This window comes from Mustela lutreola, chromosome 1 (assembly GCF_030435805.1).
Source record: "Mustela lutreola isolate mMusLut2 chromosome 1, mMusLut2.pri, whole genome shotgun sequence".
Classification (NCBI taxonomy): domain Eukaryota; kingdom Metazoa; phylum Chordata; class Mammalia; order Carnivora; family Mustelidae; genus Mustela; species Mustela lutreola.
The window spans coordinates 155,934,330-155,958,888 of record NC_081290.1 but is presented as its reverse complement, the minus strand read 5'-3'; the positions used below and the strand labels follow the sequence as shown (position 1 = coordinate 155,958,888).

The window sequence follows — 24,559 nt, the reverse complement described above, 5'->3', positions numbered from 1 at the left end:
GAAGAAGCATTTTTATTCCCGGTCTTTACGATTCGCTATAGATTCTCCGTTTCTCACATCGCATCCCGAGCCACTTTAAGCATCAACACTAGATAAACTTTTAATATGAAATTTGCGGTCGGACTGGCTGTTGAAAATCCTCTCCGCAGAGTCAAGTTTCCTCAGCGGTCTGGACAAAGGTGGTGTGGAATCTGCAGCGAGGAATCGTGAAGCACCGAGGAGCTGGCTGCTTTGAAGGTCTTCCCGCGGCGCGTGGCGGGCTTTGACCCACTGTTTAAATACCAACGGTCGACTCGAGGGGTGCGCGGAGGTGCAGGTGTCCGGCTGCAGCGAGTAGCTGCTGGAGGCTGGGCTCGGGTGGCTATCTGGTCGCATATGCTACCTCCCTCTCTCCCGGCTGTGAGGGGCCAGAGGCCTTCGGGGCCCTCTTTGCTTGGCGGCTGCTGGGGAAGCTGGCGAGAGTGCGCCCCAGGTTAAGCAGGGGAAGAAGCCTGTCTCTGTAGCCCTTACCGAAACCATGGAAGGGAGCAAATGACCAGGTCTGCCTTTTCATCCTTTTAAATCAAATGGAGGGAGGGGAGCCCTAGATATGCCTTGCCTATAAACCCAACTGGTATAGCGTAATGATAAACAGCGAAATAGGAAGAATCATGGCATCTAATTTTCTTAGTTTAGGGTAGGGTTGGGAAATTACTGACCGATTCCTTCAGTTGGAACCTATGAGCTGAGGAAAGGATCCTACTCCTCCGAAACGCTGAGTAGAAGAGGTCGAAGTAGTGAGTTTTTCTTGCCTGCATTTCTTTGAGTTTCCTTATATCTCTGCCTTCTAGACAACTTAACAGTTTTTCCCTCTCGCTGCGAAGAAAATGCATCTTGGCATTTTGATTCCGAAATTATGGGTACACAAGACTATTTTTCTAAAATTATCCACAAATATTTTGTATTTTGAGCAGTTTTATATGTGAACACAGCAATACTATTGAGCTATATTCTTGTCCCGGGCCCCCATTGTTTTTCGCCCAATCTTTTGTGTTTTTCCTTTTCCAGACCTTTCTACGTAACTCTTAGAACAGTATTTCCCCTACTGCATTTTGAGCAAATTTCATAAACTGAACTTTACCCCTATCTACTCTATTTTTGATACACGGTTTTTAGATAATACGTAGTGTTGTAAGATACGTCACAAACTCTTAGCCATGGACTATAATAATTAAAGTCAGTGTACTTGCTTTGTTCTGAAGAAAAAAATCACTCTGAGTTCAATGGCATTCCATTGGGAGGAATCATTTAAGACTTACAATCACAATGAGATTGAGCTAGATTAAAAATCGTAAACTGCTATTGTATACCCTTTTCACTATATCTCCCCAATAAGTATAGTTGAGCAGGTCTGACCTGCAGAGAAAATTCTCTGGAGGATGCTGGGAAGCAATATTGAATCCATCTTAATGGCTGAAACTATGCTACAAGCAGAGTAATGGCTCTTTCCCCTTAACTTCTTTTAATAAGGGCTATAAAGTGAAAATATTAATCCTTTTTAAAAAAGTAAGTTATTTTTCATTTCTGAAAGTACTGTGCTAAAATGTGCATGACTTGTAGATTGTCTTAATATCTTGGTTTTAGTGTTTTTCAGTTTCATAGTAGATTTAGCAAAGTCTCATGAAAATGTAGAATAGTGGCTATCATTTTTTTGTATAATACTCACTTCTTTTTAATCCCTTTATTTTTTCTATCCTGTTCTATTATTTACCTCCTTCACCTACAGATCCAACCTGTACTTGTATCTTACTCTTCTTCAAAAATATTTATTCTGCTGATACTGAAGAGGATGTGTTCCAAGGACATACTTTGTTGTCAGAAAGTCCATTCTCAGAGGTAGAAATAATATGAGACATTGATCTATGTTCCAGGACTTCAGAGAAGGGAAAGACACCATAAAGTGCTAAGTAAAACAAAATTACATGTACTAAAAACATGGAATATATATTTGGAAGAATTAAAGTCTACAGAGGGAGATACAATTTATATTAAAGTTACAGAATGTCTTAGGAAAAGGTACCCCTAGAAGAGTCATATTAAGATAGGTGGGTCTGGAACTTAATACAATAATTACTATATTGGCCAGTGGCAGTACCTAAGAATACATATATTTTGCAGTTACAACCAGATTAATTCCCATTTCATCTTTCCCAGGAAAGTAAAGGCTGGTCTCGGGAATTTCTTTCTTACTGCTTTCTTATGTCCATCTATCCCCTAGTCATCTTAAAAGATATTTAATAAGGCTTATTTTCTTGGCTAATGTTTTGTATAATGTGATTTCAGGATCACTTCTTTTTCCTGTTATCTCCCATTTGGCAGACATTACCTCTACCTAAAAATGTGAATATTTAGTAGTAATTGATTAACTGAAAAATACTGACTAGAATCCGTGCATGAACATATAAATTATACTCAATAACCTGTTCTTTACTATGTTGGTAAAGGAGAGGAGTCTTGGAACAGGAAGGTACTGTGTTCCTAAAGAGGTGGGGAAGCAGAATTTGGTGGCCATGGGCTTAAAATAGAAAGCCTACTAAATTTGGGATTTGCAAATTCCTGACCTTATTACCTCTAGTTATACATAAATACAGAGAAAGTGTGTAAGGGAATATTTTGTATCCTGTGCAACTGCTAGAATGTTGACTGGGGAAAAAGATTATACTAACTCTACCTGATTTATGAATTGTTCTGTTTGTTTTTAATGTCAATGACTTCATTGTAAAGGAGCTTCATTCCCAGAGGATTCATTATTCAAGGTATTGTTATATATTTTCCTGCTATGGAGTGTCCATGGACAGTTACAAATAGATCTTTTTAAGTGTGTTATTGGGCACTGCCTTACTGATTGACTAAACTTAGTTTAGAAGCCTTTTGGCTCTTTCTAGCAGATTCTTAACCATTTAATTACCTATCAATATTTATTTATTATATGAACCTCTTTTGAGAATAATCTTCGAGAATCTAATGAAAGCCCTACGCCATGCAATGAGTCATTTAAAAATATAATTTTATGGTGTTTTCTTTGGAATTTAAAAAACTATTGTATTTAAAATCTCAAATATTGTTTCTGTCTTTTGGTGCATATATACATACCATACTGTTTCATACATATGTTCTCTGGAGTTGTATTCCTGTTTCATAGGCCCTTTATATGTCAGCTTTAGTATATAGAACCATAAAGTTTTCTAAAGTAATTATACTAATTTACCCTTCCAGAGCATTGTATGAGTTTCATATGTTCTGTAGTTTCACATTTTGGATTTAGTTTGGAATTTCCTAATGATAAATAAGATTGCATATCTTTTCACATATTTACTCTTGTGAAGTTCTTGTTCGGGTCTCTTTCCCGTTTTCTATTATTGTCTTTCCTTTTCTTATTGCTTTGAAGGGAATTCTTTACATATTCTAGATATGAATTTCTTTTGTTGGTTTTATAGTTCTATAGAAACATTTTCTCTCAGTGGTTTATCTTTCTACTCTCTTGAAGGGGTCTTTTGATGAACAGTGTTGCTAATTTTAATGTGATTCATCTTAACAGTTTTAAGATAAGAAATCTTTCTCTACCTAAAGATCAAAGATAGTCTTCTCTATGATCTCCAGCAAGCCTGGTTGTCTTACATTTTATATTTAGATCTTCAACAAACCTGGAATTAATTTGGTAAAAGATATGAGGTGCCATTTACATCAAGGGGTCAAGATTTATTTATTCTATCTGGGTATTAAGTTGATCCAGTACCATTTATTGAAAAAGACCATCTTTTCTCCAGGGCTACTCAGCATCAACTTTGTTAGAAATCTAGTGTCAATATAAGCATTGTCTTTTTCTGGACTCTTCTGTTCCATTGTTTTATTAGTACATTTTCACTAATTCCAAATGTAACTTTATAATGAGTCTTGATATCCAGTGGTTAAGTCCTCCAATTTTGATTTTTATCAAGATTGATAGTTATCCTTTATCTTTTGCATTTCTGGATACATTTTCAAATCAGCTTGTCAATTTCCATTAAAAAAAAGAAAACCTTGAGAGTTTTGGGGGAAATTCATTGAATCTGTGGATCAATTTTTTGAGTCTTCCAATCCTTAAAGAGGTTGTATATTTTTTCTATTTACTCATTCTTTAATTCATCTCAGTAAAGTTAGGGTTTTTTGTTTTGAGGTCTTATACATCTTTTCTAGGTTTATTCACATGTTTGTGATACTTTTGAGGATACTTGATTTATACATAGAAAATCTGTTTTTAAAATTATACAATTAACTTGAGGGATACAGAGAAGTACAACTAGTTTTTATGTATTGGCCTTCTACCCAACAGTCTTGCTAAATTCACTTATTTCTTTTGGACTCTGATTATATACAGTTATGTCATCTGTGAATTAGGGCAATATTATTTCTTCCTTTTTAGCATTTATTCCTTTTATATATTCTTCTTGCATTTTTGTACTATCTGTAACCTCTAGTACAAGGTTAAAGAGAAATGATGAGAGGGAACAAAATTCATTCTCAGTCTCGGGAAGAAAGTTTCCTTTATTTCACCATAAAGCATGATGTTTGCAGTAGGTGTTTGTTTGTTTGTTTGTTTTTTGGTAGATATCCTTTATCAAATGCACACAATTCCTTCTTTTCTAATGTCCTAAGAATTATATTATGCGTGAATGTTGAATTTTATGAAATGTATTGGTAGGATAACACTTTCTCTTTTACTTGTTAATGCACTGACATTATAGTAATTCATTTTTTGTTTTGCTTATACTTTGGATTATAGTCCAATAGTATTCAATTCATTTTGTCCTTCAGATAGTTTTACTTTTGACCATTGGGAACTGTTTCATTTGTCTCCTGTGTCCTGTTGACATACCCCCATCACATTGGGATTGGTTTATTTTGTGTATACTTTCTCACTTTCTGGAACTATGTATTACTTTAGACTCATCTTATATATGTTCTGTCCCAGCCTTAGAATTTACCATTTCTACAGGGAGTCCTGGTTCCTTTTATTGGAGAACATTATACACACTAAGATTTGAATGTGAGGTGTGTGTTCTTTACTGCTGGGGTGTTGTTGCTTTTAATCACTTTCAGCTGGAAGAGGAAGGCAATACGTATATATACTAGCTGTCTATATACACTTATGGAGAAATACAGTATATAACTGTTTGTATCTATATTAAGCTGAACATGAGTTCATACTGGAATTTTCTAACTAATGCATTAGGCAGGCATGGCTCATTCTAGTCTCTTCTGATCTATAAATTCCTACTCTAGCAATAAGAAACGTTACTTCTGTTCTGCCTTGTTTTACTTAATTTTTCAGTTCCCAGTGTGTGTTACTGGGATTGTAGTAACTCATGCACAGATGTATCAGAATTAATGCATAAGTAAATGGGAAACAACTTTCTAAACTTAGATATAGTTTATAAACCAGCATACAGCGTTTATATGCAAGTGGTTTTGTCTTTAGCCTTGCACTCATTTCCAAAGTTACTTAGTTAACATCTTTTCCATGCATCCTCTTCTATGAGGTTTTCTCCCAGCTTCTAAATGGTTTTTTAAAGGTTGCATACATTAGGGTTCTCTTTGTGCTATCCTGTTTTATAGGTTTTGACAAATGCATACTGTTGTGTATATACCACTGCAGTATCAGACAGAATACTTTCACTACTCTAAAAATTTTTCCTACGTTTACTTATTCAGCCCTCTCTTCTCCTTCCCTCTGAGTCCTTGGGGGGGGTGTATTGTTTTCACTTTCACTACAGTTTTGCCTTTTCCAGAATGTCATATAATTAAGATCGTACAGTATATAATCTTTTCAGACTGGTTTCTTTCACTTAGGAAGATGCACTAAGGTCCATCCATGTCTTTTTGTCGCTGCTCATTTCCTCATTGCTGACTTAATATCCTCTTGTATGGATGTACCATGATTCTTTTCATCGATTCACCAATTGGAGGACATTTTGGTTGCTTTCACTTTTTGGTGATTATGAATAGAGCTGCTATAAACATTCGTGTGCAGGATGTTATAGGTACATACTTTTTAAGTTTGATTTGGTTAATACCTTGTTTACCTGATTGCTGATTGTATTGGTTAGACTATTTAGCTTTGTATCTGCTAAACTGCCCTCCAAAATGACTATACCATTTACATTTATTCCAGCAATAAGTGAGAGTTTCTGTTGTTCCATATCCCATATGCATTTGGTATCATCAGTTTTTTGGATTCTAGCCATTATAATAGGTCTCTCTCTTTCTTTTTTTAAATTTGCAATCACCTGATGATATATAAGACTGAGCATCTTATATTATTATTGTTATCTGTATGTCTTCTTTGGTGAGATGAATGTTCAGATGTTTTGCCTATTTCTTAATTGGTTGGGTTTGTTTGTTTTTTTTTTCCTTGCTCCTATAGGAGTTATTTGTATATTTTGGGAACAAGTCTTTTATTCAATATGTATTTTTGTAAATATTCTCTCCCAGTCTGTGAACTATCTTTTCATTCTCTTGACAATGTCTTTTTTAGGAAAGAATTTTTAAAATTTAGTGAAATACAACTTATTTTTAAAAAATTTGATAATGATCTGATATTATCTAAAAGCTCATTGGTAATCCCGGGGAAGCAGAGAGATAGTTGCCTAGCTGAACCACGTATGTGGGATGGGGTATGGGGGGAGAGAAAATAAAAATCTAGGGTTTCGCAGCTCCTACCTGGACTTTCAAGTAATCATCCTTATTTCAACCCCCTTGGCCTTACCCCTTAGCCTTTCATAAGCATTAGAGGCCCTTCATTTCTGGACTTATCTTGCGGCTGTTTGTTTCCTCTTAAATGGACAGATAAAATTAGCCTGTCTCTACTTTGCTAGGTTGGTTTTCACTTAATCATCTGCTTTCCATCTTCCAAAACTTTGTTGATACTTTCTGTCATGTGGAATCCCCTCTAATTCATTTTGCCCTGTTGAGTGTATATGGTTTTTAATCATTTACTTTCATTTTAGTGATGTTAAACAAAAGAAATAAAGATAACATGCATTTAATCTGCCATATTTTACAAGCATTTCTAATTTTTTTTTTTTTTTACTAATCTATTTTTATTTTTTAAACAAAACATCTTATTGGCAACTATATGAGATCAAAGCCCTGGGAATAATGACTAAATCTGTAATAAATTCCTTTGTCTTCATTTTTTACTGATCTTATTATGTAACGATTATAAGCATCTAAGATAGTCATTGATGGAGATTATTTTAGGTTGATTTCTCTCCCCAAATGGTACTTTGTTAAAAATAAACTATTAGGGAGACTATCATGAGACACATTGTAAGAATATGAACATAAGGCAAACTTTCTTTTTTTGTAAGGAAAAAGTATTTGGGGAAAATGCATTATCTTACATTTGGGAATATACTGTAGATAGACGATAGCACTGGACCAGTAGGGAAGATGTTAGTGGAGAAATAGCTAAGATAAGTATAGTAAGTGCATGTAAGAGATGTGAACAAAATATAAAAGATTCAGAAATAGACTTAACCAGTGTTTTATGGATTTTTATTTTTAGGTGAAATATTAGAGTATTTCAAAAGCTGGAGCCGAATGTAATGTTAAATAATGGCAACAGGTGACTTAAAAAGAAGCTTACGGAACCTAGAACAAGTTCTTCGTTCACTAAATTATCCTCAAGAGGTGGATTGTGTTGGGTGAGCTATATATCAAACTTAATTTGTGTTCTTTTTGATAATGATTTGAATTAAGATTGAACATTGAGGGTGTATCTAAGTGGAGACAGGTTTTACTGGGTTGTTTAAAACATTTTCCTTGAAATGATTAAAATGTTTTAGAAGGCAGGGAATTATAGGATTTTTTTGCTAAGTATGAGTCAGTGAAAAATTATAACTCAAGAGGTTTAAAACACCTTTTAGAAGTAGAACCACGAAATACAGCTGTACAAGGTATGGTTTCTGTACAACTTGTAAACTCATTAAAGTATAATGGATCTCAATAATTAAATAATTTTCTATCCTCTCACATTCAGTTAGATGGTATTTTTGATTTGGAAGATTCTAGTTGATGGGTTTCTTATGACAACTTACACCACATGCTAAGACTGTTATTAAGCTAACTCATTTAATAGACCCCACTTGAACCTTTTGCTGTAGTTTTCACTTTCCAAATATGACTTACTTGCTTTTATAGTATGTAGCAACTTGCATTTCTTCTATGTTCATGCTGATCTAAATATGGTACTCTCATCATCTACCCCTTCATATTTCTTTTCTCTTCTTACCTGGGATTATTGATTAAAAGTATTCCCCACTATGGGGCGCCTGGGTGGCTCACTCGTTAAGCATCTGCCTTTGGCTCAGGTCATGATCCCAGGGTCCTGGAATTAAGCCCCACGTCTGTCCAGCTCCCTGCTGAGCGGGAAGCCTTCTTCTCCCTCTCCCAATCCCCCTCCTCGTGTTCCCTCGCTTGTTGTGTCTCCCTCTGTCAAATAAAGTATTCCCCACTAGAGTATAAGCTGAAGACTGGGACTTTGTTTTGTTCACTGCAGTATCCCCACATTTAGAATTGTGCCTTTAGAGCTAACTAGACATTCAATGAATAAGTGTCAAGTGACAAGTCCAGATTAACTATATGTTCAAGTAGTAGAGTAAAATTAGTTAAAACAGTAAAAAAAGAGAATCTTAGAATAATGTGCTTTACATGTAAGGGTGGATGTTCTAGGGGTGTGCTTTACGTATACATGTGGATGGACCATAGGGAGAGCTAACCCCAAGAGATGGCAAAATGAAAGGATAATGAAGACCATGGGAGAAAGTTGAGCTCTAAAGACCGATTCCAGGCCTTCTGTGTGAGAATCAGAAGTTGCTCCACAGCATGTACTGATCAGATCCTGCTTCCTTAACACAGGGACATGCTATGTTGTTGTCTCGCTGAGACTTAACCAGTTTGAATAGCCACATTTTCTTCTTCCTATTTGAAGCATCATTTTAAGATACATTCTGGATAGGAATACTTGGAAAATGAACCAATTATTCCCCTATCTTTTGAGTTTGGAATTTAATATTTGATTTATATTATATAAATATCAGTATATTATATACTGACTCAGGAGTATCATTAAGAATAATATTTTTTAGACTGTTTCACAACATAGTACTCTGCAGGGTCTTTTGAAATAAGTCACACTACTTGCAGCTGCTTATTCAGGGTGCCCCCCCTCACCCACATACACACTCCACCACACGTGTTTTGATTCTTATATTTCTTACTCATTTTTAACCTTTTTCTCAGCATCTCCTGTTTGTTAGTCTACTAGTTTATAATAACTGTTTATTACTATTTCTAATCAAATTCCCTAGAAACTAGATAATCAAGATTTTTGAATTAAAACAAGTGGTATTAAATGTAGACCCTGGCTGTCTTCTAGTCATAATGTGCATAAAATGGACAGATTTTGCTGTTCAAAAGTATTATTTTCATTTCCTATTTTCCAAGGTTGCTAGAATAGTTTTCTCATTGGGTAGAGTATTATCATATGCATAAGTGTAAAAGAAACAATTATATTTGTCCTGAAAAATAAAATGTTATTTTATCATTGTATACTTGTTCTCTGCCTTTTAAAAAAGTTTCAGGTGAGGATGGGGAAATTTATGTATGTCTTGAATTTTGTGGAAAACGAATGTTTTTTATAAGTGCATTTTTACTTCAGTCGAACACATATAACTGGCTAATTGAAGAAATACCTCCTTGCTTTGTTGTGGGAGAATCAGTGAAGGTACTTCACATTGAGAAAATAAGGTCCACATGTAGACAAGTAGAAAAGAGTACAAGACAGAGCATAAGGCATCAGACACTGAATGCCCTGGGACTCATTCTGTGAGATATCAGTGTGGATCAGAAAATTGAGGGTGGCTCTCTGGGAGGCTTGAGATCTGCCAAATAGTTCATAAGAGGGAATAACAGGCCAAGAAGGATGGGATACCTTTCTAGGCTGGAGAAATTAGCATACTCTACCAAGGCACAGATTTCTGCTGAGCTTGATACAAGTGGAGGATTGCAAACTAATCGGCCGAGTTACAGTAGATGCTTTTTCCAGCCCTGTTTCCCCTCTGTAACGTAGAATTCATAATATTTTACCCTTGCAGGTTTATTATAAAGAGCAAATGAGGTAATATAACAAGTGTTTGCAAGTATATTCAAGTGGTATATTTGTTTAATTAGAGAAAATGGACTGATCAAGTAAGGCTAAGCTTTGGAAACTCAAATACTGTGGTATATAGACTATACTATTACTAAAGAGTTAACTGTTTAAGTAAATGAACTTATTTCATAGTAACTTGGCTATAGTGAGTTAGAGTAGGAGATGGAATCTAAAGGGTTTTGTGTATCTCCTAATTATTTGGCTGTAGTGTTAATTTACAAATTATTGACACCATATTTTATATTCCCTTTCTTATCTGAGTTTGTGGTATTATGCTCATTAAATATCTTTCCCTTTTCTCCTGAACAGTTTGGTAAAGGGAGATACTGCAGCTTCTTTGCCCATCATCAGCTATTCCCTTACCTCATATTCACCTTATGTAGCAGAACTTCTGATGGAATCCAATATAGAGCTCATAGCGAAGAATGACTTGCGCTTTATAGATACCGTCTATAAGGTATTTTTTAGTTTATGAAATAATTCTTTCAGAAGTCATTGAATGATTTTTTTTTAAGAGTAATGTTTTATAACCCCTTAATTATATGTGAACCACATCTATTTGACAGTATTTTGATATGAATTTCTCATTTAGACGCAGTCCCTATTATAATCAAGATAATTTAAGTTCCCATTATGTTTTATAATCTAATAAGTGGCAGTTGGTAAAAACTTGTCATTGGTTACCATTTGCTCTTTTTATATCAGAATTTTAGTAAAATTTGGCATATCGGCAGAATTTAGAAATGTGACTTTATTGAGTAAAATTTGTAGTTTATAGAATTGTAATTACCATAATTAGTAAGAGGAAACTACAGCTTTGAGATTTTATGTTCACTGATGTCTGGGAGTATGTCTTATACCTAGTCCAGTATCTATATTTATACTGTATGTACACTGAACTTAATCTCACGATTAAAAAATACCTCCATATTATCATTAATTTTTACTCAAGCACTGGTTTTCTCACTTCTGTTAAAATAATAAAACCCATTTATCAAATCTAATTTTTTATAAATAATGAATTGCATTTGATGAAATGGTACCTTTTATATGTAGAGTCTCTTTTTAGTCTTCCCTTTCTTTGACTCTAACCCCAGCAAGCTTCCATGGAAACCTAAGAGGCACTTCTAAGAAATCCTAGCGTTCTACAATGTAGGCTTTGAAAAATGTTGGTCTAGTCTATTTCTTTTACTTTACAAACGAGACATTGAAACACAGAGACCCACTGACCATGTTGTGGAGGAATTAAATTATGATTTTTGTGACATCCGTATGGTATTATTCTTTATTATCTAGTAAGTTAAGGAGTTTTCTAGTACCAATGAGGCTATTTGAACTTTTTGATCATTGTCTATATTTTTTCATCTGCCTAGACAGTCATCTATTCTCTGCTAATTCCTAACTAGCTGTTTCCTATGTAAATACCTATCTCCTACCTATGACTCATATCACCCCTATGAATCTCTTTAATACCCTTAATCTAATGGCTTGGTCCTTCTTTTCCTCTCAAAGGTGTTATTACATTCCTGACTGGGTGGCCATTTATGATTTTTGGATTTTGGTCTATTCCCTCTTTACAGCTTCTTCGTGATCAATTTAATTATAAACCAATCTTGACAAAAAAGCAGTTTCTCCAGTGTGGATTTGCAGAATGGAAAATTCAGATTGTTTGTGATATTTTGAATTGCGTGATGAAAAAGCACAAGGAATTGAGTAGTCTTGAGAAGGTAATTTTGTTAATTGATTTTAACTTACTCCAAGTAGCCCAGTATTTTAATGTATGAAGTCAGTACCCTAGATAGCAAACTAACACAGATGTACAGTTACTGGATAACCGTACACCTGAATGTTTGCTTTAAATACTGGTTACCTGTTTTTACATATTTGTGACTTTGAGCTACTAGTCCTAAGCTAACTGTTCTGACAACACATTTTCTTCACATCTTAGTTTTCAAAAGACATGTATGTCTCATTAGTTTCTTATCATTTGGCAGCTGTATTTCATATATGAAAATTTAAATAATATAATTTAAATATATGTCAGCTTTCACATAAAGTCTTTAATATTTTATTTTTTTTTTAAGATTCCCTCACAACAGAGAAAGAAAGTCAGTTCTGTTAAGTCAGAACCTTCTTCAAGCACTGAGAAGACATCTACAGAACCTGTTGGCATTGACATCACTGGCAGGTTTATGACTTCAGGAAAGGTAAGAAAATGTGTCAGTGCTAAGAATTATCTACCTAATTAATCAGTGTACGAGTTTCACTTTTCTGACTAGTAGCTAGCCTAGTAAAACATTTTAGTCAGGGGCGCCTGGGTGGCTCTGTGGGTTAAGCCTTTGCCTTCAGCTTAGGTCATGGTCTCAGGGTCCTGGGATCAAGCCCCTCACTGGGCTCTCTGCTCGGTGGGGGCCTGGTTCTCCCTCTCTCTCTCTGCCTGCCTCTCTGCCTACTTGTGATCTCTCTCTCTGTCAAACAGATAAATAAAATCTTTAAAAAATAATCAGATATAGTAAAAGATTTTTAACAATGTATACCATATTATCCAGAGGACAGTCCTCACATTTTAAGAGATTAGAGTTGTAAAATTGACGAATGTTTCTCTTTATGTTTCGAATGCTTACTTCTGTCTCATTGCCCAGGTAGAATAACAGTGATTTGGGAAGGCTATGTTATGTGGTCTTGACATGTACTCTTAATTATTATCTAGTTTTTTGAAAACATGGGAATGTTTGAAGAGCATACCATTACTTATAGTGATAGGTTATGATGATTAATTTGCATATGTTCATATTTTTATACCAGGGGTATATATTATCCAGTGATTGATAGTCCCTACACATATAATCTGGTTTTGGGTTAGGTTTTTGAACATTTTTTGTTGTTGTTGTTAATAAATAACCTACTCTTGTCTCCTTCGAGCACTAGTGGATGAATGAATCTAATGCCTTTAGAGATAGCTTTTCTATCTCCAAGAGACATTGAGGCCAAAATATTACTTTATAACAATTAGTATATTTTCAGCTGTCTTTCACTTTGGGCAAACCATTTCTGAAATTGAAGGATAGAATATCAAATAATCAAGGTGTAATTAGGTCAAAGAAATGAATAGCTTCTGGCTGAGATAAAATATAACCATTTTGCAACATGTAAAAGAGCAATAAGAAAAGGAATTAAAAGACACATTGTTTCTGAATAAGTGCCCATACTTCTTGTAAACTTGAATCTCTAACTTATATAACTCTTGTTAGTTTTATATGATTTTATTTTCTAATTTCTAAATGGTTTATATACATAGTGTCCCTCCCCAACTAGAATTTATATGAACAGGAATTTTATTATACAGCTTTTTTTGTAACCTTCCTGTGCTTAGCACAGACATTGTAAGCACTTACTAAGTATGAGCTGATCAAACTAAATATATTTTTCAATCTTCTATTTCAGTTTTGGGGCTGAGTAATGATCTAAATTGCCCCAATAAGGTGCAAAACGTAAAGGCATTAAGTTTATTTTAGTTTTCTTAGAACAAAGTATTTTTTGTCATTAATAAAAATTATTTATTTATTTAATTATTTAGAAAGATTATTTATTTATTTATTTGTCAGAGGTGGGGGATGCACAAGAAGGCAGAGTGGCAGGCAGAGGCAGAGGGAGAAGCAGGCTCCCTGACGAGCAGGGAACCCGATGCAGGGCTCGATCCCAGCACCCTGGGATCATGACCTGAGCTAAAGGCAGCCGCTTAACCAAGCCACCCAGGTCTCCCTAAAAGTATTCCAACTTAGAAAAGTTGGAAATAAATAATCTTTCCAACTTAGAAAAGTTTGAGTCACTACCTTATGGGTAGAGATTGAGTCAGTACTAAAGCAAATGGTTTCTTTTCCCAGTATCTTCTCTGTAGAGTATGATTTGTGAATTCTATCGTACATTATATGACATCTTTGTGGTGCATATGCAGTCTGTCTGTAGTAGAGGAAGTAGGCAGAAAAGGCTTGTGTGAGTGCGTAGTTTGACCTCATGCCTTATTCTTAGGACTTTCTCTTTGTCATTATTAAGTTTGAATTATTAGATGAAGGTCTAATATTTTCTGGCTTGTTTATTAGAAAAAAAATTGCAATGGTCCCCTTCACGGAGCCAGTTCTTGATTATTTATATGTAAATTATGTGGCAACCTATTATGGGATGTTCCAAACATTCATAAAAGTACTCATTCCCAGGGAGCCTAGGTAGGTCAGTTGGTTAAGCATCTGCCTTGGGCTTGGGTCATGATCCCAAGTCCTGGGATTGAGCCCCACATCGGGCTTCCTGCTTAGCAGAAAGCCTGCTTCTCTTTCTCCCTCTGCTTGCTACTCACCCTGCTTGCTCTCTTTCTCTCTCTGTCAAATAAATGAATAAATAATCTTTTAAAAATTACCTATTCCCACTATTAGAAGTTGATCAACCCCTCCTTAATTTTTTTTTTTTTTTTAAAGATTTTATTTATTTGTTAGAGAGCAGGAACAGGGGGAGTAGCAGGCAGAGGGGGAAATAGACTCCCTGCTGAGCAAGGAGCCTGTTGTGAGACTTGATCCCAGGACCCTGGGATCATGACCCGAGCTGAAGGCAGACTCTATTTTTTTTTTTTAAAGATTTTATTTATTTATTTGACAGAGATCACAAGTAGGCAGAAAGGCAGGCAGAGTGAGAGAGAGGAGGAAGCAGACTTCCTGCTAAGCTGAGAACCCCATGTGGGGCTTAATCCCAGGACCCTAGGATCATAACCTGAGCCGAAGGCAGAGGTTTTAACCCACTGAGCCACCCAGGTGCCCCAAAAGGCAGACTCTTAACTACCTGAACTACTGAGGGGTCCCAGCCCGTCCTTAATCTTGTTTCATCTTTATTGTAACCACTTTTCTAGCATCTTTCCCCCCAAATCTGAAACAATATGAGTCAAATCCCAGGCATCATTGAATAGGTATTTCAGTTTTTCTGGTCTGTAAGAATGCTTTAAAAATCAGGACCACAATTTCATCACACAAAATATTAGTAATAGTAATAACAGTTTAATCAATAGTGTTTGATATATACCTTAATATGTTATTTAAACTTTGGTAAATCTTAAAGGGAAGAAAGATATTTCTTCTGAAAAGTTATTATGTCTATGTTTAAAATAACTTTATGAGGAAACCATTGAAGCAGCTCTGACGTATTTTCCTTTATGCAGAAAAAAGCTGTGGTGATCCGTCACCTGTATAACGAAGATGGTGTTAACATTCCTGAAGATACGATAAGTACAGTAACAGATGTTAGTGAAACATTTGATGTGTGTAACTTAAAGACTACTGAAATAGAGATTCCTGAAGTAAAGTTCCCTGAAATCAAGTCTGAACAACAAGTAAGAATTTTGTTCTTCTTTAACAGATGCAAGGATTTCTTACTTTGATGTACATGATAACTTCAGCATCTAAACTTTGGAATGCCTCTAACCTTTTGAGTCACGAATCATAATATAACACCTTTTACCATTATTTAAGAATAAATAAGTGTACTGTATAGGATCAACAGATACTATTTGCTGCTTATGTTTAGGGTACTGGACCAGGTGTTACGGGTAAGAATTTACTGATTCAGGGAATTTACAGTCTGGTGAGAGACTGTAATACACTACTTTGTACAGTGAGGGTTCTCTGTTTATCTATGCCTGTCCTTAATGAATGGAGAAACATTTTCCTTTTTGGGCCCTCACCATCCCTCTCTCACTCTAAGAATACCTTTCCTATTACTTTATTGTCACAGACTCTATTATAGTGTCTGTGTGTGTGTCTATTATAGTGTCTAATCTGCACTGCTCCTGCTTAAACTTTTCTTTCTTCTCTTTCTTATAACTTCCCTACATCACAGTAGACACTTGTCCCTTATAAAAATTAACACAGGGTCATGAAGCTTAATTCCTTTTTGTAGCAAACTAAATAGTCTTAATACACTGTCATTTCTTTGTCACACCCTCTTAGCTTTGTGCTAGGGGCTATTACAAAAAAGTTTGTGACAGTTTTCTCATACCACCAGGTATTGTTCTAAGAGCTTCATGCAAATTAATTTAATCCTCACAGGAACCGCATAAAGTAGGTACTGGGTTGTTTTTTGTTTGTTTGTTTGTTTGTTTCAACATATATAAGGAAATTGAGACCCCAAGGTCATACACCTCAGATGAGGTAGTTTCAGTGTCCGAGCATTCTGTCTCTCCAGATAGCACTCAATTCTCACACTATACTGCCTGTTAACTACTGAGATAACACAGTGCACTGAAAAATGGGATACATTGAATTTTAAGGGAATTTTAGTTGGTGTAGTATAATTTTTAACCTCTATTCATTTTAGGATGTTCAAATCAATCCTGAGATTACTGCACTACAGACTATGCTTGTTGAATGCCAAGAAAAGCTTCAGAAACTGACTTTGGTAGAGAGTAGATTAGACTCTTTAGAAGAAAAAATGAAAGGAAAAGTGATGGTAAATGAAAAAACATGGACTAATCTTCTAAGTCGTATCACTCTTCTTGAAACAGAAATGCTTCTGTCTAAAAAGGTATTTTCTTTCCTTAACATTTCTAGGATCTCAGATACAATTAAGTTTTCATTCATTGTAAAGTGTGTATTCTTTTTAGAAAAGCTAATTATGATAATATTAAGGTAGTGGATACTTAGTTGAAATGAGGCTCTGTTTAGATACAGCCTATTTTGTTGCTGTTGTGGTTATTGTTTTTCTCTTTATCAACTAAGATAACCTAGCAAGACTCTCTAGCTTCTGCTTTCAGAGCTATTAATATTTGAACAGCTCTAAGCATTTAAAATAAGGTAGGATAATGTTTGATTTTCTTTTTAAAGATTTTATTTATTTATTTATTTGACACACAGAGAGAGAAATTACAAGTAGGCAGAGAAGCAGGCAGAGAGAGAGCGGGGAAGCAGGCTCTCCTCCGAGCAGAGAGCCGGATATGGGACTCGATCCCAGGACCCTGAGACCATGACCTGAGCCGAAGGCAGAGCCTTAACCCATTGAGCCATCCAGGCGCCCTAATGTTTGATTTTTATGAGAAGCTTGAGATTATATTCTTTAATAGCCTAAATGGCCTATTTTTATGGGGAAAAGAAAAAATGGACAGGAAAAATTAAAATCATGACTTCCTGTTTTTATTCATTTACTCTGATCAAATTATAAATTTCATAGAAATGGTTAACCAAATTTGCCATGGTCTTATCAAATCTAAGAAATTTGTTTTTTTATTTACTTAGGATTTCAATTTCTGGTTCAGTTAAAAATGTTTAAACATTCATCATGTCATCTTTATATCTATGCTTAACAGCAAGAATATAAAACGAGTACATTTTTCTCTCCATTTTATTCTAAATACTAATCTTTATTATTCTAGAATAATGAATATATAGACTTCAGTGAAATGAATGAAGACTACGAATCTAGTAACGACATGGATATTCTGAGTCCTGGTAAGTTCTAATGTTATGACAGTGGTATTGGTGGTATGGCAAGGAGTTTTCAGGAGGATGATTTACATAGGTGTTTGATAATTTTTATATTCCCAAGCCTTATTTTTTAGAAACTGTGGCACCCCTAGAACAAAAACAGTATTGAACTTACAGACTACTGAAGCCAAGCACTGCTAAAAAACGCCAGCTTACATATCTTATATGACATAGTGGTTTGGGCACTAAATTTATTAGACTACACATTTCAGATTTGGTAAAATATTTCCTCTTTGCATTTGTCATTCATTTATTCAAAAAATTCCAAAGCTGGGCGCCTGGGTGGCTCAGTGGGTTAAGCCACTGCCTTCGGCTCAGGTCATGATCTCAAGATCCTGGGATCGAGTCCCGCATCGGGCTCTCTGCTCAGCAGGGAGCCTGCTTCCCTCTCTCTCTCTCTCCCTGCCTGCCTCTCTGCCTACTGTGATCTTGCTCCGTCAAATAAATAAATAAAATCTTTAAAAAAAAAAAAAAAATCCAAAGCTTAACTGTGAGGTCCTTGAAATGAAGATCTTAACCTTGTATTCTGTCTAGCAGGCAGAAAATAGGCCCGTATTTCTATCTCCAATATCTGTATATAATAGAGCTCAATTTTTTATATAGTGAAAGAATCCTGAATGCCTGCTATTTGCAAAACCTTGCCTTTTCCTGGCATGGTAACTTAGTTGGTTAAGCGGCTCAGGTTGTGATCCCAGGTTGCTGGGATCAAATCCTGCATGGGTCTCTTTGCTCAGCGAGGAAGGAACCTGCTTCTCCCTCTATCTGCTGCTGCTCCTGCTTGTACTTTCTGACAAATAAATAAAATCTTTAAAAAAGACAAACCTTGCCTTTTCTGATTTTGCTTTTGCATTTTCATGTTATAATTTTATTAATGTTATTACAGAACATAGCTTTAGCCCATTTAGTTAAAATATATACAAGTTTAAGCCACTGTGCTGTGACTTAGACTGATGGGCAGACAGGCCACATCTGAAATGGGTTATAGATTATGAACAAGGTAAATGTGTGGTCTCAAAGCTTATAATCCAAATGTGATCAATTAAAATAGTCAAACTTATATATAAATTCTTATACTTTGCGCCTTACATATATATGCTACATGGAAGCATATCTCAGAAGTTGAGAGCAATAATTCACTAAGCTGATTTTAGTATTAGGTTGGGAATGGTTTTGTGAAATTCCTGATTTGTTTCCCTTTTATCAGAAATAGTGTGTCCATGGCTGTAGGCATCTCTCTGTCTTGGTAAAAATCAGTGAGAAGAGGTTTTTATTATGGATTGGGCTTATGTGGGGGTGATTTTGGAGACAGTTTAAAGAAGCCAAGGGTTCTTCTAGTTTGGGTGTTGTCAGGAAACAGGAACAGTTTGATGACTGATAATGAATGAAAAAAAGAGCTGAAATTTTCAGTGGGAGAGCACTATAGCTGGTCATTTGTGTGTTTACTTACATTCTGTCCTTGTCTATATTCATACGTGACAGCAGTCTTATTTTGTTTCATCACGGTAATGAAGTAACCTCAGATGATGTTCATTTTCTGTGAAATTTTTTATGTTCAGGAGGGGATGCAGTGATCTAGTTGTTAATTACTAGATAGGCCATGACACTGAGGCTCTTTCTGTTTTTCCTTTGGGTTTTTGTGTGTGTGTGTGTGTGCCTTTTTCCTCCCAAGAAAATAAAGTTATGATATCACAAGAGTGTGGTTCCAGTATGACTAGAAGGAAGGGTATATGTGGGTATATGAAGGAAACTGAAGCAGAAGAGTAGAAAGACAAAATCATGTTTATGTGTAGATTTTTAACAAAGCTAATAATGATCAGATTTGTTTCAGGGAAAAAATCATCTTAAAACAGAATAGTGATTCATTACAGGAAAGTAACACTGGGAAGGAGAGTAATTTGAAGGGTCTTTCATTTATCTTTATTTCAGAATAATGGGGGTGTCTACCAAGGCTATGATAGAATAAAGAGGAAGTAATTTATTTAGCTGTTAGAATTGATAGGCCTTGATTGCTGATTGAAGTAGAAGTCGTGAAGGAGGAGGAAAAAGTCAAGACTGATCACTTATGTTTGACTTGTATGGCTGGTTATACAAGTAACTATCAAAGTAACTAATTGTTACTTTAATAAAGTAGAACATTATTAATAATAAAATAATAAAAATCAATTTATAATACAATTTTTTGAATTAATGATTAATATTAAATAATATTTAATATAATTTATTAAATTAATAATAAAATCCTTAATAAAATAGAGAATTAAAGAGAAGGCTTGGGAAAAAATAATGAGTTCACTTTTGAAAATATTAAATTGTGTATGATATACTTAAGACAAAATATCCAGAAATCAGTTGGACATAATTTTTTCCGTGATTGGGAAGTACTAGTTTATAAATTACAGGTTTCCCTGCTATCAGAAGAGCATTACTGTGAAAACTTTCATAAGCCTAAATGGCATAAAACAAAGAAACAGTTACCACTAATTTATATAAAAATTCTTTAACCATTCCCAGACCCCAAAATGACTTCTCTTAGACTTTTCTGATACCTAAGGACACATCTTGCTAACGGAAAGCACAGTTAAATTGTGATAAAGCACAGTTTCTCACAGGAGCAGTTCAGAGCTGTGGAGGCCTGGTGCTGAGCCGCTGAGTGTAGCTCCCAGGGAAGCCGCTTGGCGGGGCCACTCTCGCTGCTCAGGGTGTGAGGCCACTGTAATGACTTGCTGCAAAACAAATGCTGAACACTATTTTCATTTTTCACCTTTATTCATAAAAGTCAACATCCTCCTTGATTTCTTTTGGTTAGCAAATAGATACTAATATGGGTCTTTTGTTAAAAGCAAAGTGCATAATTTGAAAACTGACAAAGTGGGAGATACCTGTATAGTTAAATGGCAAAGGACCTAACTAGTTCTCTTAATGCAGTCAGGTCATAATTCTCCAAAGTTGGCAGTGAAAGCTTAATGGTCATGTGGCGAGAGTTGGCTAGAAAATCTAGATCTTAGAGTTCAGCTTTCTTCACGGAAGTCTATTAGTGGTGACTGTGAAACTCCCCTTTGGGGCCACTACTCTCCCCTTTGCTTTCTAGCCTGAGCTTAGTTACCAGTCTTTTCTCAAATCTCCCATAGCACAGCTAAGAAACCATTACCTTTGTACAAGGAAGACTCTACTAGAGGCTCAGGAACGCAATAGGAAAAATCGTCACAGAAAGTAATACACACTTAGCTGATCTGGCTATCACATATGGCTGGTGTTCAGTATATGCCCTTGTAATCTCTGGAGTGCTGTATATGGCTCTCTGAATAGCCCCCTAGCCTGCCTAATACCATGTTTCTCTCATCATGAGGTACACCCTTGAAGGCTAGATAGATACCTGCAAGGCTAGGCCCCAGAAAATAGAGCAGACAGAGCCATTCCTTCACCTTCTACTCTGTCTTCCCACTCTTTATTTCCTGTCCTTGGACTCAAACCCACCTATTTTTGAACAGCTTAATTCAGAAGTGCCCTTTCAAGGACACTTCTCTCTATTCATAGAAAATAACCCAAGAGTAGGGAGTGGTAGATAGAGTTCCTGCCTAGTGTCAAGTTATTACTTGAAATTACCTATTGCCAGCAGCCCCTGCTAAAAGACCTGGGAGTAGCTAATCTACCATGTGATTTCGACCCAACTGGATCAAAAGTAGACACCCAACCCAGGGAATACTAATCCAAAAGGTGTTGAGCCAGATCATTTTCTCTCCCTTGGGGATTTAGAATTAGGATACTAAGTCAGTCAAATGATGTTGAGCCTGGAATGGGGTGGCCATTTTGTTCAAATTCATGTTGATAAACAAGCAGAGGAATGGAGTAAGTAAGTAATAGAAGTAGACAAAAGAGCCTTTCTCCCTTTGAGATGAAAGTAAAAGTCTAGTTGTTTCTGTCCTCAGGTGGTAAAACTTTTTCCTAAGTGAGGTTGTCTGTGTAGGCTTATAGTAAACTGTCCTATGTATACTAGCTTAAATGGGTGTCTTTTTTTTTTTTTTTTTGCCTTGATTTTGGAGCCATATGTATCTTGACTAAAACATAGGGCTGGATTTAATATTAATAGCAGCCTGTCTTATTTATGATGTTTTATAATTGATTGAGTTGTAGGAAAACTTTACCATCGTTTATTGAATGAATGGTATCGGCATACTGGAACTGGAAAGTTGTTCAGTTCTTTAGGAAAAAAAAAATCTGTAAACCCCCCCTTTTTTTTCCATGCATATTTAGGATACAATGTTTCTTGATTTTCAAAAAGTACAGTCAGTGTTAGTAATAGTTACCACCACTTAAAGAAAACTATGTACCTGAGTCAGTAGCTTATACTTAAAAATTGTGAACTTGCCTATTTATTCAATTGATTGCTGTGATAAAGGTAATAGTACCTTTTGGTCATTTTTATTGGCCTGTTTTGAACATCTAGATCTCTATGTCTAAGTCATTATCTTAAAAGAATAATAGAAATTTATCTGGGTCTACACCAATAGTCATTTCATATTAAAATGTCTGTTTTTCTTCAATATATACATGAAATTTTTAGATATGACTCCACGGTGAAAGGAAAAGGTAACCTAAAAATAAATTTCTCCACAGATGGAAAAAGCAAAAAGGAGAGGCAAACAAGTATTCCTTTATCCTCTGGCTATAATACAGTGTCATCAGATTCAACTCCCAGAACCTCAGCTGGTAGTTACTGTGGTTTGAAAGAGAATTCAGAGGTAAGAAAACTGGCAACTGCTTAGATGATTTCCTTTCTAAGGTCAGAACAAGCAAGCATTAGATTTAGTTGTAGATGCCATTGGCAAGAAAAAATAGTGGAACTGTAAATCTTAATCTCTCGTAAAAATTCTTTATGATAAGTAAATAGTACTTAATGCAATGTTTTAGGATGTGTTTTATATGTTCATGGTCCATCTTTGATGATGGTTTACTTTGAGAAATTGCCTAAATTTGTTGCTTTTTAAATTAAAGGAAACAACAATCCAGAAAATGGAAAGGATGAAAAAAATGTAAGTAACAGAAAGGGGCAACAGAAATTCATTTCTCTATAGGGAATTGTATAGGATTACAGTATATATGGAAAGTGCATGTGTGTTTCAAACCTTAAAGGTCTCTCAATCAGGTGTGGGATTCCCTTCAGGACTCCAGTGGGTAATAAATCCACCTACAGTTACGTGTTTGTGAGATGAGTCACTGTTTTGGTTTCCAACAAGTGATGTAAAACATTGTTAATGGAATTAATTGTGGGATTAAGCAGTGCAAAGATATTTGTGGTTGAAAGTTAATCAAGGGTATTATGTACTTTTGATAACTAATGTAGCAAAATATTTAATATATGTCGGTGGTTGGTTTGGAGACATTTTATTTTTTTTTATTTTTTTTATTTTTTTTTTTTTTTAAAGATTTTATTTATTTATTCGACAGAGAGAGATCACAAGTAGGCAGAGAGGCAGGCAGAGAGAGAGAGAGAGAGGAGGAAGCAGGCTCCCTGCTGAGCAGAGAGCCCGATGCGGGACTCGATCCCAGGACCCTGAGATCATGACCTGAGCCGAAGGCAGCGGCTTAACCCACTGAGCCACCCAGGCGCCCCGGTTTGGAGACATTTTAAATATTATTAGAGTATTGCCAGTCTTTCAGACAGTTATTGGTAAAACAATACTAAAAATGATACTTGTTTCTTGTACAAATGTGAAACTACCAATGGGTATTAAAGAGCAATTAAAAGGAAATATGAAGATATTGTGTAAGATTATTATGAAGTCTACTACTTTAATGAACTATATCATTTTTGAAATTTGATAAGTATTAAAATAACTTGGGCTTAAGAATTAAAGACTCATAATTCACTTTGGTTGCTATTTCTCCCCTCTGGCCATAGTATATACTTAATTACTGTTTATACCTTTAAATAAGAAAAATACTGAAATTTATTTTAGGTTAAAAGCCTAATTTCAGCCACTTAAACCTATGCCTCATTATGAATTTTTTTTTTACTTAGTATGATTTATTTGTTGTATTGCAGGTTTGAAGAAACCGCAGAGTTACTGAAATGTCCAAATCACTAATTATAGAATTTTCTGCATCAACTTCTCTAGGACTTTGGCTACTGTACATATTGTATATTTTAAGAATTCGCTATAAATTTTAATATGCTACAATGTTTTTATGAAGAATTTGAATTTCATTTGGTATATGAGTTTTTTCAATATTGAATAAATACTTTTTATGCTATGATTACACTTCTTTACTCGGTTTTACTTTTTTAAGAAAAACTTATGTGCCAGTACATTTCTTTTAGAGAGTGAAGTCATTACACCACTGTGTTTTTGTGTTGACATTTGTTGGCAGTGTGCTAAGTAATATGTTTTTTAAAGTACAGCCTTGTGGACCATGGTTTACATCCTGTTGGAAACATTCCAACTGGGATTTGCGTATTGTACCCAGGAGGCTCTCATGCATACCATCTTGCTATCTGTACTGACTAATATGTTGTAATGAAAAGTTAAAAATGCTCATTGACAATGAAATGAAAATACAATTTTAGGCTAATCAAAAAGCAGTAATACATTTTTAGTTAACATTGAAAAAGTGAGAGTCTGATGCTCTTTTTGTATTTGGCAACAGGTCAGAAAGTTCACCACGAAAAGTGTGTTGAGTATTTTAGTGCTCTATTCCATAACACATTTTAAGACCAGCAGTACAGACACAGATGGTGGCCATCCAATATTACAAGATACACAGTATGGTTTTTTGTTTTCTTTTAAGCGACGGGAAGTTACATATTTTTCTA

General features: G+C 35.2%; 1 protein-coding gene across 5 annotated transcripts; it reads left to right on the top strand.

The window, feature by feature from the left end:
- Window positions 1–179: 179 nt before the first annotated feature.
- On the top strand, window positions 180–24,008 carry CEP44 (centrosomal protein 44). Of its 5 annotated transcripts, XM_059177512.1 has the most exons (13): window positions 180–539; window positions 1,766–1,875; window positions 2,764–2,795; window positions 7,586–7,724; window positions 10,541–10,688; window positions 11,812–11,958; window positions 12,316–12,438; window positions 15,432–15,602; window positions 16,586–16,792; window positions 17,637–17,712; window positions 22,363–22,487; window positions 22,741–22,778; window positions 23,792–24,008. In XM_059177512.1, exons 4-13 carry the CDS (start codon window positions 7,636–7,638, stop codon window positions 23,832–23,834), a joined length of 1,167 nt encoding a protein of 388 aa, XP_059033495.1. In that variant the 5' UTR covers window positions 180–539; window positions 1,766–1,875; window positions 2,764–2,795; window positions 7,586–7,635; the 3' UTR covers window positions 23,835–24,008. The 5 variants fall into 5 exon arrangements, with proteins under 5 accessions (XP_059033495.1, XP_059033502.1, XP_059033515.1 ...); XM_059177519.1 differs by lacking the exon at window positions 1,766–1,875; XM_059177502.1 differs by lacking the exons at window positions 1,766–1,875; window positions 2,764–2,795 and having other exon boundaries at window positions 181–539.
- Window positions 24,009–24,559: the final 551 nt, after the last annotated feature.